Source organism: Notothenia rossii (assembly GCF_949606895.1).
Source record: "Notothenia rossii genome assembly, chromosome: 3".
In the NCBI taxonomy this organism is placed as follows: Eukaryota; Metazoa; Chordata; class Actinopteri; order Perciformes; family Nototheniidae; genus Notothenia; species Notothenia rossii.
The window spans coordinates 44,452,719-44,471,934 of record NC_136901.1 but is presented as its reverse complement, the minus strand read 5'-3'; the positions used below and the strand labels follow the sequence as shown (position 1 = coordinate 44,471,934).

Genomic DNA, 19,216 nt, shown 5'->3' with positions numbered 1-19,216 from the left:
CGCTGACGGCCCCCAATTAATTCTGTCCTTTCCCCGCTCAGAGACCCAGGTCGTCGCACGCATCTCTGCTTGTCTAGCTGACATCTCTCGGTGGATGTCTGCTCACCACCTCAAGCTCAACCTTGACCAGACTGAACTGCTTTTGCCTTCTGGGAAAAAATTGTCCCACTCTTGACCTAACAATCAACATCGGCACATCGGCATTTGTTCTGGAAATGTCATTTTCGAGCCTGAGACCTGAAAAACAGGCTCAGGGGTTAACAGGTTAACCTGACCTTTGGAAGTACATGGGATCTATGGTTTTGTGTTTTACCACGGTATAAAATTGGTTGGAGAACCATGGATTTTCACTGGTATCGACTAATACATTTCTAGGGTAACATATTTACATCCGGAATGGACATCAGTATTTTCAGCAGATTCCTCTGTGTTTTTCTTGCACAGGCTTTTGGGTCTAGAATCTATTGAGCTGCAAGGAGGAAGTGACGAGCGAAACCCGATGTAATGCATCTTAACCAGAGAGACCAATTGATGCGCTACCACGTGATCTATCTTTAAGGGCACCCATTGCATAAGCATTCATATGTACAAGTTTATCCTAAATCTTGTGTTTATATATATTCAATCTTTTCAATCAGACAGTTTTGTCTTTGAAAGCAGCAGGTGCTCAGCTACTCTAAACACACTTTTGAGAAACAGAGGCTGAATTAACGAAGGCTATTTATTAGTAAATCTTAAAAAGACCCATGAGGAAGCTCTTAAGATAATCACAAGTAATGTACGATTATAAACAACATAAAATAAACAAAAATAAACCTGGAAATGAAGTTAACTCCAAAGAATCTGTTTATAAACAGTTAATACACATAAACAACTAAATATAAATCTCTTAATATCTTTAAGTAACTTCATATCCAACCAATTTGTTTGTTTTTAAAGATCACCCACCACAGTAGATTTTCTTTGGGATCGTCTTTCTCCTGCGTCTCCAAACTCTCTGACTGCTGACTGGGATCTGATCCAGATATATTTAAATATATCCGTGATCAAGGTGTATGAAACACAGGTGAGAGCAGGCCTTTGTTTTTTAATCCAGTTCGTATTTAATGATACTTTTTACGGTAGATTTAAACAGGAAAATGTATCCCTGAGAGGTCAGATGGCAGGGAGAGCAGCAGCATTATTTGAATATCACACCGATTATCATCAGCTAGTTCGAGCATGAACTGTAAAGAGATTAAAAAACAAAAACACAATAAAACACACAGAATAGGTTATTAAGACATGTATTCTTTATTTTAAATACAGAAGTCCTACATTGTTAAACCAGATTTACTGATAATATGAGATACAATATACTAGAACGGGTTAGTGCAGACAAACACTAAAATTAATTTCCAAAATTTAAAATTCAAGGGAAAGATAATCTACATCTGAATATGCAATTGGTATGTTAACAATGTGTTATTCAATCAGTCCAATGAGATCAACATTTGATCTAATTGAACAGAAAGGTGAGTATTCACATACAATCCTGTCTGTTTTAATCACATCTATATACAATACAAATATTTTGCTATCAATCTTAGATGCAGTCACCCCAGTAATAATTGCAAAGTAGGATAAATTAAAGCTTCCACATTTTTTAAATGATAAAACTTAGACATATAGCTTGAGTTTTGTACCTTGAATGATTACAAATGCCAAATTATTTAATTTAAATAAGCAAATACAATCATCTTAACACGGTAAATGTTACTGGTAATAAGAGTGATGAATACGCCATCTCAATCAGTAATGGAGTGCCACAGGGCTCTTATCTTGGTCCTTTACTATTTACATTTAACATTAATTAAATTCTTCCAAAACAGTACCAAAACATGTGTTTCTATTTAGATGATACTATTTAATATTTGCATGGTTCCAGGGCCGCCCCTCCCTACACGCAGATCACGCAGACTGAGCGGGACCTCACCTCGCAGAGGGGGCCTCACCTCGCGGAGGGAGCCTCAACTGAGCGTACCTTTATGTGCTTATGAGGCGCAGTTAGTGTAAGCGCGGCACAGATTTGCCGCTGCGAGGCACCACTAGCACCCCCACCCCCTGTCGACGCTCGCGGCACTGAGGGCCTCATCATATAACTTTGCTTGGGGCCACAAGTTGGCCAGGGGCGGCCCTGCATGGTTCCCAAAGTAATACGAGGTATTGTCTGCCCCTACTTGTCATTCTTACCATCAGTTATGGAGTGCCACAGGGCTCTTCTCTTGGTCCTTTATTATTTACATTAAATATAAATGACGTCATTTTTTCAAGTTCATTGCTAAAACATACATTTTTATGCAGATGACAGTATTTTTTAAATATGCGGTCCCACTGAATCTCAGAGAGCAGATCAAAAACGGTCGGGCCACTTCGTCGCCAAGATGGCGGTCGTGAAGGGTTTCCAGCGTAATGACCACCATCACGGTACTAATGGTGTAACAAGTGTAGGTGCATCATAGGATAATGGGATTCCCAGAGGTTCAAGAGACTTGCACTAAGGTAGCTCTTTACAGTCAAAATGACTGTTGGTCACAATTAATAACTTTATCATGTTATGTTCACATTCAATCTGAAAGACATCACTTTTTGTTGCTTTATCTTTCATAGTAAAGCTCTTTTAAAAGTGATTTGCAGAATTAAAATTACCAAAGGTTATTATTATTATTTAAAGACAGAAGTTGTCAAAGGAATCACAAGTTTAAATGTAGAAATGATCGTATTTCCCCACATATTAAAAACAAAACACTGACTATGCTCTTAAATGAGTGAGAGCAAAATTCTTATAAATTACATCAAGAAAAACGAAATCACCCTGGAAATTAAGTTTTACTTAAAAAATCAGCTATAATAAATCTATAGTCTACTTTAATCTAAAACTCTTAATATCTGTATTAAACTACAGTTGTAGGGTTTTGTTTTCTTAAAAGATCACCAAGCAGCGTTTCTTCAGATCAACCTTCTTCGTCCTCTTCAAAACCGACTGCTGAAGCACAGGTGAGACCAGGACTCTGATTTTCATACATACTTAGTGGTACCTTTTAAACGGCAGATTAAATAATGCAAATGTATTTCTTTCATTATTGTGTCTCTGTGAGGTCAGATTGCAGCGACCTCACCGGCATTATTTGAATATCACGGCAATTATCATCAACTAGTCATCTGTGCATGATTTATAGAGATTATACATCAACACAATAAAACACACAGTGAGTTATTATAACGTTTATTTGTGTTTAAAGTACACCAATGTCATATATTGTTTTACCACAATTACTTATAGGATACATTACACTTAAATAGTTCATTGCACACACAGGTTAACAAACGTAGACGCCTCTAACCAATTTCCCAAATCATCAAATCAAATCTAAGTTTATTTATATAACCCAAAATCACAAAACACATTTATCTCAGTGTGCTTTACAGAATAACAAACATATAGGATAAGGTAAGTTATATTTAAAATTACAAGAGTTAGTTATTATGACATGTATTAGTTTTATAAATACAGTAATGTTATACAGGTTTATACAACACTATAACATACAGTCATGCTACATTAGAGTTTAACATGTGTGTGAAGGATTGTCTTTGTTACGACTTATTTATAATAACAAGACAAAGTCAAAACAGACCATACTTAATTTGTTTACGTGTTTAGCCAGCCAAAGTAACCGCTAACAGCTGTTAGCGTTAGCTGCAGTTAGCTGCCGTTAGCTTGGTTAGCTGCGCAGCTAGCTGCAATACTTATTATAACAAATGAAGTTTAATAGTTTCGTTAAGTTTCATAATTGGATAGTTAGGCATGTTTATAAAAGGTTAGGTTGTCTTGGTTGAATCTGAATAACCAAGACATCTCACACAATGTCAAATGTGCAAATACAAATGTCTGTCTCATGCCTACTAATTCAAATAAAGTTAAGTGGTGGCTGGCCCATAGGGGGCAATAGAGCCCTCCCTAACCCACACACAAAAACATTATTATTAATAACAATAATAATACAAATAATAGTAGAAATTAATTATATAAATTGTCAATATTTGTGTGTTTAAATATGGAATGCACCCAGAAATATGTGTAAAATATGATTTTTAAATAATTTCCGCAAAATATATGCTTTTCCTAGTACACTGTATGACTGAAGTTCAGTTCTTGGGCCATGGAGACATCAAATTGATTGCATGTGGCTCAGCCCATGTGAGCCACATGATTGCATGTGGCTCAGTGGCCACCAGCCACCCCTGATAAAGTGTCCCCATAGGATGCATTAAATATTGAACCACTACATAATTGTTGATTCCACATATGAGTTCCTACATTTAAATGTCTTAATTTGACACTAAAACTTGATTTAAAATGTAAATAAACTTCTAAGAATCCCATTATTTACAGCTGAATTTAACAGAATGTACTAATCTTTTAATATGGCTAATTAAACCAGTCCATTAATATGAAAATTTGACCAAATTAAAATGATGGAGTTACTAAAGAAATTTTCCAGAGACAAGTTTAAATTATTTACTACTTGTATTAGTTATAATTTACATGCTGAACTATTGACATTCCTGTTAACCTAAACTATAGTTTTTGTATATATTATCATGCCATCACAATACATGTTGCTTGTATCTATGGTGCTGAAGTAAAGCTTTGTTTACCATCACTAATGGATTGGCACAGGGTAATATCTTTGATCCTATATATTCACGTTCGACACAAATTTCAATATTCTTCTGAATCACTGCAAAATAGTTTTTTTATGCAGATGACACCACTGTTTATGTGCATGGTTTCCAAATGATTAGGAGGTATTCTCTCCATCAGTGATGAAGGGCCAGAGGGTTCTAGTCTCAGTCTTTTAATATCTACATAATAATGAAAACAATTCCTCCTAATCGTAAATGTTTTATGCAGATGACACCACTTTATAGGTGCATTGTCTCACTCCAAACTAGTACATTCTGTTCTCTCATCTACCTGTGACTCCTACCGTCCTATTATGAGAACTTAATTCCTTCACTCATCCTGATTCAGTGTTTGTTTGCAGCATTGTAGTTTTCCTGCCCGGTGTAGAAACAGCAGAGGTAAAACCAGATTGCTGGGCAGACCGGACCAGATACTGGATATCAAAACCACACACAAATCAGTGTTCATGATATTGACAATGACATTCCCACCCAACCTCAACAACAGCACTCCCATTATGCCCATGATGGTGTAGAAAGCCCTCTGCTTTGATTGGTCAACCCACTCCTTGTTCCCGCCCCCTTCCCCCGGCCTGGGACGCTTGAGAACGTAGAGAACTGAAACGCTGCAAAAAGTCACGCCACTTAACAATAAACACAAAATGCAATAGTACAAGATCTGAGTTAACTCCAGGCCACCTAAGAAAGATACAGCCAACCAAACAAAGCCCAGAAACCAAACACATCCAATGCTGATGTTCCTGATCCTGGCCCCGCCCCCCTGCCTCAGCCCCAGGTAGGTGACGGGGTGGACAACAGCCACTTAGCGCTCCACACAGGTGAGCAGGTGAAAAATACCCTGTCCAGCATAGGTGACAGCCCAACAACCAACATCACCAGGTGATTGAAATATGTGCCAATGAAGTCTATATATTTGGATCAGATCGCAGTGAACGGCAGTCAGAGAGTTTGGAGACGCTGAAGAATGACGATCAGACGAAGCTCTGCTGAGGTGGGTGATCTTTAAAAACAAATAATATATATAAATATAGTAGTTACTTTCAGATATTTTGAGATGACATTTAGTCATTTGTGTGTATTCACTTTGGAGTAGACTGTTGATGATGTTAAAGCTGATGAATTGAGATTAATTTTATTTCCAAGGTGATTTCGTTTTTTTAATTTGGATTAAAACTGGTCTGCTGCTTTTTTGCACCCGTACTTTAATGTTCTCACACATTAAGATCCATAGTCAGTCTTTTTTATAAACAAATATGTTGGGAAATCATTATCATTGTTAAATGTTTATTTGAGGTGGCATATCGTCCTCCCCCCAAAATTCATCCAATAGGAAGCTAGGGTGGTTTGATTGGCAGTATGATCCCAGGGTCTGCTCTGAATTATGGGCTCAGAACAGTCTCATAATACACACATGCACACAGAAGGATCCACACTTGTATTTCCGGATCCACACTTGTGTTTTTCAATGCACACACAAATGTGTTCCGTTTCATATGCATGTAAATAAAATCCAAACACAGAACAAAGTTTTACGTATTTTTGATCCACACATATTTGTTTTCCGTTCAAATCCTGAACCAGCAAACACAAACCGCTTTCTGTGCACGGATAGCTGTGCATTCGTGTGTGGGTTTTTTGAGACTCCCCTGACGCTCACCCGATTCGTACTTGTAATTTCTCTCATCTATAGCCAATCAGATGTCTCCTCCAGTCTAAGCCAATCACATGAGCGTGTTTATGTCCATATCGATCAGATCCAGCTCTCCTGATCGGCCTTTATAGAGAGCACCGATCAAACTATTTAGAGTGAATATCGGCCGATAATGACCGGCGGGGCTCCCCCCGTTGACAGTTCACTGTCTAGCACTGGCTTCGTAGTGCACTGATCGATTAGGCTAAGCCAGTGGTTCTCAAACTTTTTCTGTCAGGCCCCCCCTTTGGAGAAAAAAAAAAGTCGGGCCCCCCCAAAACGAATAATCAGGCTCAGTGGCGGCGCCAGAGATTTATTTTGGGGGTGCTGTGGGGTAGCTTGACGTTTCATAGAGGGTGCTCAAACATTTAGGGTTTCCCATTAATGTACCGGTCGCTACAGTGGAATTTTCTACTGCAACAATCCCCACGCAAATACACAACGTACCCGCGACTGTTACAATGAAGGCTCAATATTCAGCTCACGGCATATAGGTGTAAGCAGGGATAAAGTGCTATTTTTATAGGTGATGTGTGGACGTCACATAGGGGGGTCCGGGGGCAAGCTTCCCCGGGAAGATTTATTTTTAAATATTGAAGTTAAAAGCATCAATCTGGTGCACTTTGAGAGCGAAAGGAAGAGATCTATGGATACATCTCTCAACACCCATATGAAACAGAAATGTAAACAGATTTACTTTTTCTTGATGGATATTTTACAAATCACCCTTTTAAACTTTATTCTTGTTTTACTGTCATATAGTATTTCATACCTGTTTTTCATTTATTCTCTTATTTTTTTATAACTATAATGATCATATAAACGTGTGCCTCGGAAATAATTATTTACATTAATGGTGACCAAAACATTTGAGACCCACTGAGATAACACTGAGAGAGTCCTTTAGCTCTCAGTCTGACAGGAGAGGACTCTCCTCCACTTTGTTGTTGAAAAAACTCCTTATATCCGTTAGCGTAGCTCGCTAGCACCAGAAGCTAACAACAACGATCTCCAGTACCGGTGCGCTCTCTCTCTCTCTCACGCGCACACAAAATGGCTCGTTCCACACACACACACAGAGCCGAGCTTTAATGAAACAGAGACCCAGACTTAATAGTACTGTACTGCATCATATTATTTTCGAATCAATAATTTTTCAAATTATGATTTTTATTTTATTTCTATTTTTATCTTTTTATTTTTTTTTTTATAACCATTTTTCCTCCTGGTCTCTCGCGCCCCCCCTGGCATGCCTCTGCGCCCACCAGGGGGGGCGCGCCCCCCACTTTGAGAACCACTGGGCTAAGCTAACCTGTAGCTGCTCCCTCCACACTCACAACAACTTCATACAGACATAAATAAAGCAGCTGTATTCGCCATACAGGAAACACACATTTAAAACGGTTTTGCCTGCCGTTCTTGTGTACACACAAACATTCATCAATGGTTCAGAAAGTGGCGCTGTACCTTAATAATATAAAGGCTTGTATTTGCGTGCATTTCCTGTTCGGAAACTGAGAGTGGAGGTGTCCTGAGATTAGCGCCTGCAGGCAGGCTGCATGGACCTGTCAGCTCCGGACTGCGCAAAATGCGTAAATGAAGCGCTACGTCATGAACGCAATAAATCTACCCTCGTGGGGGCGCGCTCATGTGATTGGCTTAGAATTGAGGAGACATCTGATTGGCTATAGATAGAAAAAATTACAAGTACTAATCGGCTCACCGTCAGGGGAGTCTCAAAAAACCCACACACGAATGCACAGCGATCCGTGCACAGAGAGCGGTTTGTGTTTGCAGGTTCAGGGGATTTAAACAGAAAACTAATATGTGTGGATCAAAAATACATATGTAAAACTTTTTTCTGTATTTGGATTTTATTTACATGCATATGAAACGGAACACATTTGTGTGTGCTTTGAAAAACACAAGTGTGAATCCTTCTGTGTGCATGTGTGTATTATGAGAATGTTCTGAGCCCATACTGAATAGTCACAAGTTAAAAAAGTTTGCAAGGAAAATGGAAATCTTTCTTACAACGTTTAATTGGCGAGCCTGCCAGCATGGGGTAACAAAAGTAATCTGCATTAAGTGAGAAACAAAGTTACAGTTTTTTGTGATATCTTTAATATTAACACAAAAGCCCTAAACCATATGCAACACAGCACTAAGAAAACAGTTACATAATCACGTATGGCAATCAGTGCATCTCCAATACAGGTAATCTCTCTGAAAACCATGTTATCGTTTCTGCAAGATTAACAGAAGGTAACATTTTGTTCCTCTCTCCTCAACACCCCCTTCCCTTTTTATTGGTGATTTCTCTCTTTCTTCATCCCAGGCCTCCATTTACACAAACATGTCTGTCAACTCTTCTTACTTTGATGATCCCCTCGATCCTCCCTCACCCGACTCCCCAAACAACTCCTCTTCTCACTTTATAAACCAATATTTAAGGTTCAGAATGACTTTCTACGTCTTCTCTGCTACACTGAAAAAAGGGGGACTGGCCATCTGTTGGATTTATCCAAGCCTATTGTGTGAATGTTATACAATTGCCTCATGTTCCGAAGCAAAATGTAATAGTATTGAGTAGAATCTACATTTTATGTGGAGAGAGTACATGAACTTGTTTAGGTCATGTTGGGATAAAATGAGTCAATCAAATAAATGTATCAATTCCACCGCAATATACCCCGCGAAATCGCGCAATGCATTTCTTTGTGGAAGAAGACAGCAGCAAGGAAGGCAGCTCTGTCCCGCCATTACCCAGCTTGGATCGGTAAGTATGGATGGTTGGAATACATTGGAATATTAGTTAATGCGTAACTATATGTAATATAATGCATTGAAAGTCACCAACATAAGTTAATGAACTGTCATGAAGTTATTTGCTCTCGTGCTGTTGAATAACCATGTGCTACGTTTCCTCTGTGAAAATGGCGGGTGGGGCCCGCCGCAAGGTGTTGGTTCGTAGTTACTTAATGCTATCTGTTAATTTAGCCATTGTTAGCTAACGTCGCCTTAGGATTAACGTTAGCTTTCAAACGAAAGCTTTGGTCAACGAGCAGTAGGAGTTTACATTACTGTCTTTTAATTAAGAGGCTGGGGCGCTCACTTTTTAACCAAGCCACGCTCCAAAGTTATGCTAAATTTTAGCAAGGGAAAAACGGCCATGCTTTTTTAATGTCAATGCTGTTTTTGCTGCTGCAGATTGCTGCTGTAGATTGCCGTCAGACGACCGTAGTGCCTCTGCTGTGGCTCAAGTTCTGTGGTGAGTATGTATTTTATCTGTAAATAACAGGATTAGAAGTGTGGGTATCGTTTATCAGAATTATGATACCAGTAGGCTACCCTTAAAACCTGATTGGGGTACTAACGGGGCTAACGGCTACTTAGGGGCTAATGGCCTAGCATGGTTAGCAGTCCGGTGCATCAGCTTTAGGGCATATATGTTTGTGCGTCATTCTAGGTGATACAGACAGGCTATATGCTCTAGTTACCAGAAGCACATGGCTAATTATTATGCAGCACATGGTTAATTATTATGCAGACTGACATCATCTGACTTTCCCAGTGCCCCATGTAGCAGTGATTATTATGATAAGGATAGGTATCCTTTGACTTGAGAAGTCGATACTACTTGGTACCAGATTATTTCGGTAGGTACCCAGCCGTATATATACATGTACATTGAAGGGAGCAATGGTGTCATTTACATTTTCAGATGCAGTCATGTATATTGGCTATTTGTTGATCTGCTATAAAAAAGATTGGCATCATCCCTCAAAATAACATAATCTGTTGACCTGTAGAGTCATAGCCGCGGGAAGTCATTTTACTTAGGGGGTGAGGCCAAAAGTGGGGAGAGATTTCAACAGTAACATGAACATAATAGTAACCAGCAAAAAATGTACACCATTCACCAACAGGGGGTGCTGCAGCACCTCCAGAACCCCTACTTCCCGTATGTGTAGAGTATTTACAATTTTTGTCTATAGAAATACTGTTTTGCATTGTATAAGTGTTTTTTGTGTTGCTCTTTGTTGCAGCAGATTGAAACGCGAACTCTGTGCGTGTCTGGAGTCGGCGCTTTTACTGTGGGCTCAAATTGATGTGGTGAGAATACAATTGTATTTTGGTTTAACCCTGTCCCACTCGGTGTGATTGGCCATTGTGTGATGTGTCACACTTTTTGAAATGCTTTTTATAAACAATTGTGTCACTACTGTTACTTAGACCTTCCCCATTTTATTATTGATTGATGTTTTGTTATTTCATTTTGACAGCTTGTCTTACATTTTTGTCAGAATTTTCTCATTAGACATTAATCCTTCTTTGTTTCCATTTGTCTTTTGCAGTGAATGGTGCTGCAAGTTTGCCAGAATGTTGCTGTGAATGTGGCGTTGTAAGGCCTGCCCCTCAGTTTTACCAAGTAGGTCCCAAATATTAAAACATTATCGAGTGAAACATAGATATTATGGGAATAATAATCGTTTTCCTTGTGTATATGTAAGCTGCCCCTGCACTTTTAAAACGTGGAATGCGCTTTTAATTCATTTGAATAGATTTCATGTGACTAAAACCAGTCATCAATCCAAGAGCTGTATATTTAGGTGCCAGTTATGTCCTTGTAAGGATCTTGTCTCGGAAAGGTATTACTGGGCTCACATTAATGCACACCTTAACAAAAATGAGGTTGTAACTTGCATGTTTTTAGATTGCAACTTTCAAACAAATATCTACGGAACATTTAAATCCCACTGGAGAAGAAAACATACTTATTATTCAATTACAGATTTTAAACCAGAAATTGTGACATCAACCACCTTTGTTTCTCTGGAATCTGCGCAAAATACTTCAGATGATGAAATAGGTGAGGCATACTCTGATGCACAACCAGATTGCAGTGTTTATGCCCCGAATGACCTTCTAAATGTAATTGAACAAACTTTTGCAGCAGCTTTGTTAAAGTTGGAACATTTAACGCATGTACCAAGCACAGCAATCAATGATTTTTTGCTAGAGCTTCACAACTTAACTAGCTCTCTCTCGAGTTCCCACACTGATGGCGTTCTAGTTGATATTTTTCAGAAGCACAAACTCCAGGTTGACAGAGCTATCATAGAGGAAATAACCACTTCTCTGTGCACTGGGAATCCTATAAATAAAGCCATAGAGAAGGGTGGTCCTTTGAGTTCTACATATCAACGTAAGCAGTATTACAAGGCAAACTTTAATATTGTTGAACCAGTTGAATGTATTTTGGATGCTAAAGAGAAGAAAACCTTCCAGTATGTCCCCATTCTTGAATCTCTACAGGTGCTGTTGAATAGGAAAGATATTGTGGACAAGTTAGTTTGTAGTCACAAAACGCAAAGGGAAACAGAGACAGCAAAAGAAATTGTGTACAAGTGTTTCAGGGATGGTCTGCATTGTAAGCAAAACAGTTTATTGTCAGGTCAAGAGTTAAGGGTATCTATTGGTTTGTATGTTGATGACTTTGAGGTCTGTAACCCTCTTGGCACCTCCCGTAAAACCCACAAACTTTGTGCTGTGTACTGGGTGCTGAGTAACCTACCCCCAGGGTCTCATTCCTCTTTGTCCTCCATTTACTTAGGTATTTTGTGCAAAACAGACAATGTTAAGACCTATGGCTATGACAAGGTTTTAAAGCCACTTCTACGTGATCTCAGGTCTTTGGAAGTTGATGGAATTTTTGTCCCACAACTGGGAACATCGCTCAAAGGTACAGTTCAAACTATTGCTGCAGACAATTTAGGAGCTCATGGATTAGCGGGTTTTGTTGAGAATTTTTCAGGCACCTATTTTTGTCGTTTTTGTACTGCAACAGCTTCAGACATTGCATCAAATGAAGTTAGAGCAGGAACTTTCAGCCTCAGAACAAAAGAAATACATGACACTCATGTCAGAACAGCCCTAGATAGTGGCAGCAGCTGTTTTGGAGTTAAAAGAGCTTGTCCTTTGACTAAAGCGCTTTCTCATTTTAATGTCATCAGTGGCTACCCTCCTGACATTGCCCACGATCTTTTTGAAGGCATTGTGCCTGTTGAAATAGCACATTGTCTAACATTTCTAATCTCAAAGAAGTACATAACCTTGGAAGATATTAACAATTCCATTCTACATTTCCCATACAAGTGGACAGACAAAACAAATAAGCCTCATATTTTGCCACAAAATCTCTCACACAGGAAAACCATAGGTGGTAATGCCCATGAAAACTGGTGCTTGTTAAGATTGCTCCCATTTATAATTGGGCCTAAGATTCCTGAGCATGATCCAGCATGGTAGGTCTTGTTGGACCTAAAACAGATTGTTGAGCTTGTGGTTTCCCCAGTTCACAACGACGAGTCTATTGCATACCTTGAGAGCAAAATTTCAGACCATAGACAAAGGTATCAAGAGGTTTTTCCTAACAATAGACTGCGTCCCAAACACCACTACATAGAACATTACCCACAACTAATAAGGTTTTTTGGGCCTCTTGTGGGACTTTGGACTATGAGGTTTGAGGCAAAGCACAGTTTCTTTAAAAACATAATCAAACACACCAGTTGCTTTAAAAACGTGCCCCTATCTCTGGCTGTGAAACATCAGTTTATGATTGGCTACCACTTGTCGTCTCCAAGTATTGATAAACAAATGCTGGATGTCTCAGATGTATCTTCTGTCCCCTTAGATGTTTTGAAGGAGGAGCTAGTTCAAGCTTTTAAACAGAAAGATCCTGACATATCTGAAATACACCTTGCAAAAAATGTTTGGAGCAAGGGAATAAACTACAGGACAGGTATGGTAGTTGTCCATGAGTCGGAAGGTGGCTTGCCCGAATTTGGGGAAATCCATCAAATATGCATTTTGCATCAGAGAGTGTTTTTTGTCTTGAAACTGCTGTGTGGATGGTATAGTGAGCACTACAGAGCCTTTGAGGTGACTCCATCTCCGTAACGAGAACTTGCTCTTGTGGAAGTCTGTGAACTGGTCGATGAGTATCCCTTGGCCGCCTATCTGGTTGGATGTGTGCGGATGGTGACCTTGAAGAGATCAATCTGTGTCTGAGGTAAAGCAACAAATTAAACACTGCTTGGGCAGGTACAGACTAAAGTACCGAGAATAGGTACCGTTGGGTACTGGTATCGGTTCAAACACATATATATATAAACAATAGATGGCTCATGGGAGATTTTCCAGCGTAGCTCACCGGCCGCCATCTTGCTGCAGTCACCAGCTACTGTTGTAAGGTGAGTGATCTGCACAAAAATACTCTTAACTCGCTGAAATCTTGACTGATTTACAAACGGTTTGGTTTATTCTAAACGTTATTAGCATGGCTATGATACAGGAGACAACAAGACATGTTGAAAAAAAATTCATAATTATAAGTATGCAGTACCATAACTACATCTTTGATGTTTATAACAAACCAACCCGTTTGAAAATTGAGCAAACTATGGTTATTTAAATAGTAAACCATAATGTTATGAATGAGCGAGCTGACTGCAGCAAGATGGCGGCCATGTTGCAACGTCGGTCTCCATTGGCCAGCAGCATGGGTGAGCCATCTATTGTTTATATCTATGGGTTCAAATGTGAACAGTACCCAACCCTATACATTGGTCCAATAACATTGTTATTGTTCTTCACAATGAACCCTTTTAAAAAATGACAAGCATTCACTCTTCTACCAAGCCCCATGTACTTGAAATAAAACTAATTCTAAACCTTTTATTGTTTATATACTCTCTTTCCTAACAGACGGTGAAGAAAGACCATGATGACATCAGCTGTTCTCAGAGTAATCCTAGGGGCTGACAGCTGTCAGAGGGTGGTGATTTCTGCTGGCCTGCCTTCAACTGTGAATGAACTGGAGAATGAGATAAAGACTCAGTGTAATGTAAAGGAACCCTTTCGGCTGCAGTTCATGGACACGCTTTTTGGCGATGAATTTATGAACTTAACTTCCATGGGAGAAATACAAGACAAAGCTACAGTCAAGGTCATATACACATCATGCAGACCTCTCAATGCTGATGCAGATCAATGTGTGGACAGTTGCTCCTTTCCACCAACCAGTCATCCTGATGACACCACATCTTCTCTAGGCGACAGCACCGGGATTCTCACATCTCCAGAGTCCACTTCTTCACGGTCTTCATGGCCAGGTGTGTTCCATGTTCCCCGTTTTTCGTATGATGCAGAGATTAAGCTTGAAAAGGCCCACAGAGTTCTCAGAGAAGAAGGGACACTGTTGATCCCTGATTCAAAGCTCAAGTCTGATATACTAGAGGGGTTGATTCAGGAGGTAGTTAAGCACAAAGTCTACGCCACGGACAGGGAGTTTGACCAAGTTGCAGAGGCGCTCGTCATGAAGCATCCATGTTTACAAGAAAAAGGCTCAGCCTCTGGCTATGGGGGATGGAAGACTAGTCTCAAATACAAGTTGTCCAACTACCGCACACATCTCCGGAAAGTGGGATGTCCTGAAGTATGTGTAAATACTTTGAAACATAAACCAGAAGGGAAACGTTCTCCTGCTTTTAAAGTTAAGAAACCAAAGAGGGGTGAAGTGGCCTACTGCCCTGACTTTCCACTTGGAGAATGCGCCCAGTCCTTGGAGAAGATGAAGGTTGAACTCCTTTCAGATTACAAGAAGCGTAATAACAGAGAGACAGTTAAGGCTAAAATGGAGAAAACATTTGCATTGAGAAGACAAGAAGTCATTAGTGATGTTCCCATGACCAGTGATGTACAAGAGAGATGGCCAGCTCTCTTTGGTGTAATGGAGGTGAGTACAAAGATAATGGTGTAACTTTTTGTGCTGTAGATGGTATATACAACTGTTAGAGTAAAGCTTGGCCCCATTACGATGTTGTTCAGAAGTAGGTGCAAATGAATGCTGGATGTTGAAAAGCTGATGCTTCACTGCATTGCTGGGTTAAATGTGTAAGAAGAAGGTGAAGTAGTAGGAATATTTGAAAAAGTGGGAACATGATTGAAGCAGATGAGTAGGGCTTGAGTTTAAGGATGTCCGTCATCCCGGGGGCCGAAAAAAATAGGATTGAGGAGGAGGAACATTTATTTAGCGAGGAATTTGGGCCTAGAGTTAAAAGGAAAAATACCGTGATAACGTCATAAATTAAAATGACTGCAAGTTTTGTTTAGCACAAGTTCTTATTAAACCTCCTTGAGGACAGAAACACACAGCACATACTGCTGGTGTCATGTCCCTACTGGTTTTCAGACTAACTGGTTTCCACATGTTGTGTTTACCGAACACAACAGTTGTGGTCTGCCTCTGTCATCAGATTCGTCACACATTCACAAACCTATTATTGGCGATTTTCAGGTCCAAATCTCGTATCTACTGTGGCGAATATGATTGTATAAGTTAGCACTACATCAAAGCCGCCTAAAAAAATAAGTTTGTCTAAAATATATCAGATCGCGTCAAGCTGGATTACATCTCGGTAGAGCAAAATGCTTTCAGCATTCACACCCAATATTCCATAGCCGAAATCAAATGCTGAGCAAACATGCATAGTGCATACAGTTATGTGATTGGCAGCTGTAAGTTTAATGAAACAAATGTGTGTATGTCAGTGGGCCGTGTTGTTAAAAAATGGTTTCATTTTTTTTTCAGGTTAACGCAGAGTTCAAGCGGATTACAACTATGGCTCTACAGTCAAGGTTCCTGTCACAGCTTGACCTACACTCCGCAAGTCTGCTGAGGGTGTTCTCGAAAAAATCGGGGCAGCAGGGCAAGAAGTTAAAAGACATGGCTGCCATGATGACGGTAAGAACTTTTTAACTGTGTGTATATGTGTAGATATGTGTGTGTGTGTGTGTATATATATAATATTTCCTTTTTGGCATTAGGTCAGTCTAAAATCAATTACAATGGTAAATTATCCCAAAATGTGACCACTCCATAGGTTCAATTTGATTAAAATGTCCCTATATTCTTTGTTTTAATCCTTAAGGAAGACATCGATGCTGACAGGGAGTGCCTCATTAAAGGACTCTGCATCTACCTCAATGAGGATCCTGAGGATCTGGTGAAGGAGTACATGGTGAGTGTGTGCTAAAGTAGTAATCCACATACAAAAAAGAAGTTAGTTTGAACATGTTTTTAAGAAGAAAAATAGCCTCAGTTAAAAGAACCTCATTTGACCAGATATACCAGACCATATTACCAGACATGTTACTTAGCTGTCTTCCTGAAATTGATATTATAATTGGTTTTGTTAGAATTAACATGGTCTATCATGATTTGTGTTCTTCTGATTCCAGAAACACATTCAAATACTAATGCAATAGTCTTAAGGACAGCTCTATCCTCCTCAGGCTGCAGTATCTTCCACCTGTGGGGCTTATATTACATCACATAGGGTGAATTATGAATCAGGAGTAGTACCTAATGCTTTGCTCATTAGTCTCCAGCATTTGGTGTCATTTCATTTCACCTGTTTATTCTCTCCAACCTTCTCCTCTTTTTAAAGTCGCTGATATATATATTACCAATAATAATTACCATTCACTCAATTTAATGTACAACCTACAATCTGTTAGCCAGGCTGGTGAAACCCACAGGTGAAAACAAACCAGGTATTCTTCTTCGCAAGCATTGTGCTAATTAGTGTAGTGCCACAGTAGAGTCAAATAAGCAAATTGTGTCTTAATGAGGTCCGAGTAAAAAAAATCTTATCCTTAAAGAAATAATTTGTCTTCCACCAGGACATGACTGAGGCCAACACACTACGTGAGGTAGAAGAAACAACAGTGGGGATCTATGTTGCCAGAGAGACTCCCAGCAGTGACTATTCTGATGTCGGAGTTATCCTCGAGGGTGTGGTGGTGCTTCAGGATCTGGAGAATGTGGCTCTTGCAGCTGTAATGCTGTTTGGACTCATGTATGCCCTAAACATGAATTACCCGTTGAAGCTCCGCAACACCTTAGAAGTTATTCAGAAGCTTATAATGGAGGTGGATGCATCTGACCTTTCAAGAAAGGCCCAAAACTTGAAGAGGAAAATGCACGAGTGAAGAGAGCTCACTGTCCATGTTCACTGTCCATGTTCACGGCTCGCTGTTCCTACACTGTTCTTGTAGTTGAGATGCAGAGTATACATTCCTGGACTGAGTGGTGTGGCTGGTTCTCCCACCATCGCAGTTATTGATGCCTTATAAAAAGCAGGGGATGCTTTATTTATATATATATATATATATATTGTTTTTTTGTTTACGTTGTTGTTGTTGTAACGAAATTGCTAAACGATATGTAAGGTCCTTTTTAATATTTGTACTTCTCAAATTGGAGATTAGTTTTGGAAAGACTTGAGTGATTATTTAATCTCCAGGTTCTTGAATAAAGGTCTTGAAACAAAACTTTCTAATCGTTTTCAATGCAAAAAAAGTGGGTTATGTTTACTTTTAAAATCTGTTTCATATTTACATAAAATTATATTTATAAATATAATGTATAACAAAAAAAATTACAATTCTGAAAACATGTAATAGACATGGGAATATTAAAATAACAAATATTGCTAGAGTTATGTGATCAAATAGTGTTGGAATAAAAGGGATTGAATTGTGTTTGAATAAAGTGATCAAAATGGGTTGGAGTAAAATGATGAAAGTGTTTAATTTACTTTATTGAAACACATTTCAATAACTTTGAATCAACACAAAGTAATTGCGTTGATTGGACATAAATCGTTTGTGTTGATTTAAAACAATTCTATAGGTTGCTGCCAAAGCAAATTATTTGTGTGCAACAAATGTCCACAATTGAATTGAGTAAATCCAATGTGTTCTTTTTTTCAGTGTACCGCCATATTACAGGACTGTCTCAGAAAATTAGAATATTGTGATAAAGTTCTTTATTTTCTGTAATGCAATTAAAAAAACAAAAATGTCATACATTCTGGATTCATTACAAATCAACTGAAATATTGCAAGCCTTTTATTATTTTAATATTGCTGATTATGGCATACAGCTTAAGAAAACTCAAATATCCTATCTCTAAATATTAGAATATCATGAAAAAGTATACTAGTAGGGTGTTCAACGAATCACTTGAATCGTCTAATTAACTCGAAACACCTGCAAGGGTTTCCTGAGCCTTGAAAAACACTCAGCTTGGTTCAGTAAACTAAATCACAAGTATGGGGAAGACTGCTGATCTGACTGCTGTTCAGAGGACCGTCATTGACACCCTCCATCAGGAGGGTAAGACACAAAAATAAATTTCTCAAAGAGCAAGCTGTTCACAGAGTGCAGTTTCAAAGCACATCCACAAAAAGTCTGTTGGAAGGGGGAAATGTGGCAGGAAACGCTGCACAACCAAGAGAGATGACCGCAGCCTTAACAGCATTGTGAAGAAGAGTCGCTTCCAGAATTTGGGGGAGCTTCAAAGACAGTGGACTGAAGCTGGAGTCCAGGTATCAAAAGTCACTGTTCACAGACGTGTCCGGGAAATGGGCTACAATAGCCGTATTCCCATGGTCAAGCCACTTCTGAACTCAAGACAACGGAAGAGGCGTCTGACTTGGGCTAAGGAAAAGAAGCACTGGACAGTTGCACAGTGGTCCAAAGTCCTCTTTTCAGACGAAAGCAAGTTTTGTATTTCATTTGGAAGTCAAGGCGCCAGAGTCTGGAGAAAGGCTGGAGAGGAGCAAAATCCAAGTTGCTTGAAATCCAGTGTGAAGTTCCCACAGTCAGCGATGGTTTGGGGAGCCATGTCAGCTGCTGGTGTT

At 39.3% G+C, this 19,216-nt stretch overlaps 1 protein-coding gene across 5 annotated transcripts; it reads left to right on the top strand.

Moving 5' to 3' along the window:
* The first annotated feature begins 8,922 nt into the window (after nt 1–8,922).
* LOC307034373 (uncharacterized protein) lies at nt 8,923–17,842 on the top strand. Of its 5 annotated transcripts, XM_079673200.1 has the most exons (8): nt 8,954–9,218; nt 9,650–9,710; nt 10,489–10,555; nt 10,798–10,871; nt 14,213–15,242; nt 16,098–16,250; nt 16,438–16,527; nt 17,192–17,842. In XM_079673200.1, exons 5-8 carry the CDS (start codon nt 14,229–14,231, stop codon nt 17,498–17,500), a joined length of 1,566 nt encoding a protein of 521 aa, XP_079529326.1. In that variant the 5' UTR covers nt 8,954–9,218; nt 9,650–9,710; nt 10,489–10,555; nt 10,798–10,871; nt 14,213–14,228; the 3' UTR covers nt 17,501–17,842. The 5 variants fall into 5 exon arrangements, with proteins under 5 accessions (XP_079529324.1, XP_079529322.1, XP_079529326.1 ...); XM_079673199.1 differs by lacking the exons at nt 8,954–9,218; nt 9,650–9,710; nt 10,489–10,555; nt 10,798–10,871 and adding an exon at nt 12,124–13,517; XM_079673198.1 differs by lacking the exons at nt 14,213–15,242; nt 16,098–16,250; nt 16,438–16,527; nt 17,192–17,842 and having other exon boundaries at nt 8,923–9,218; nt 10,492–10,555; nt 10,798–13,517.
* The last annotated feature ends 1,374 nt before the right edge of the window (nt 17,843–19,216 follow it).

Excerpts from the sequence above, each read along its gene's own strand:
- LOC307034373 (XM_079673198.1), top strand. The coding sequence starts at position 10,835 with ATGTGGCGTTGTAAGGCCTGCCCCTCAGTTTTACCAAGTAGGTCCCAA.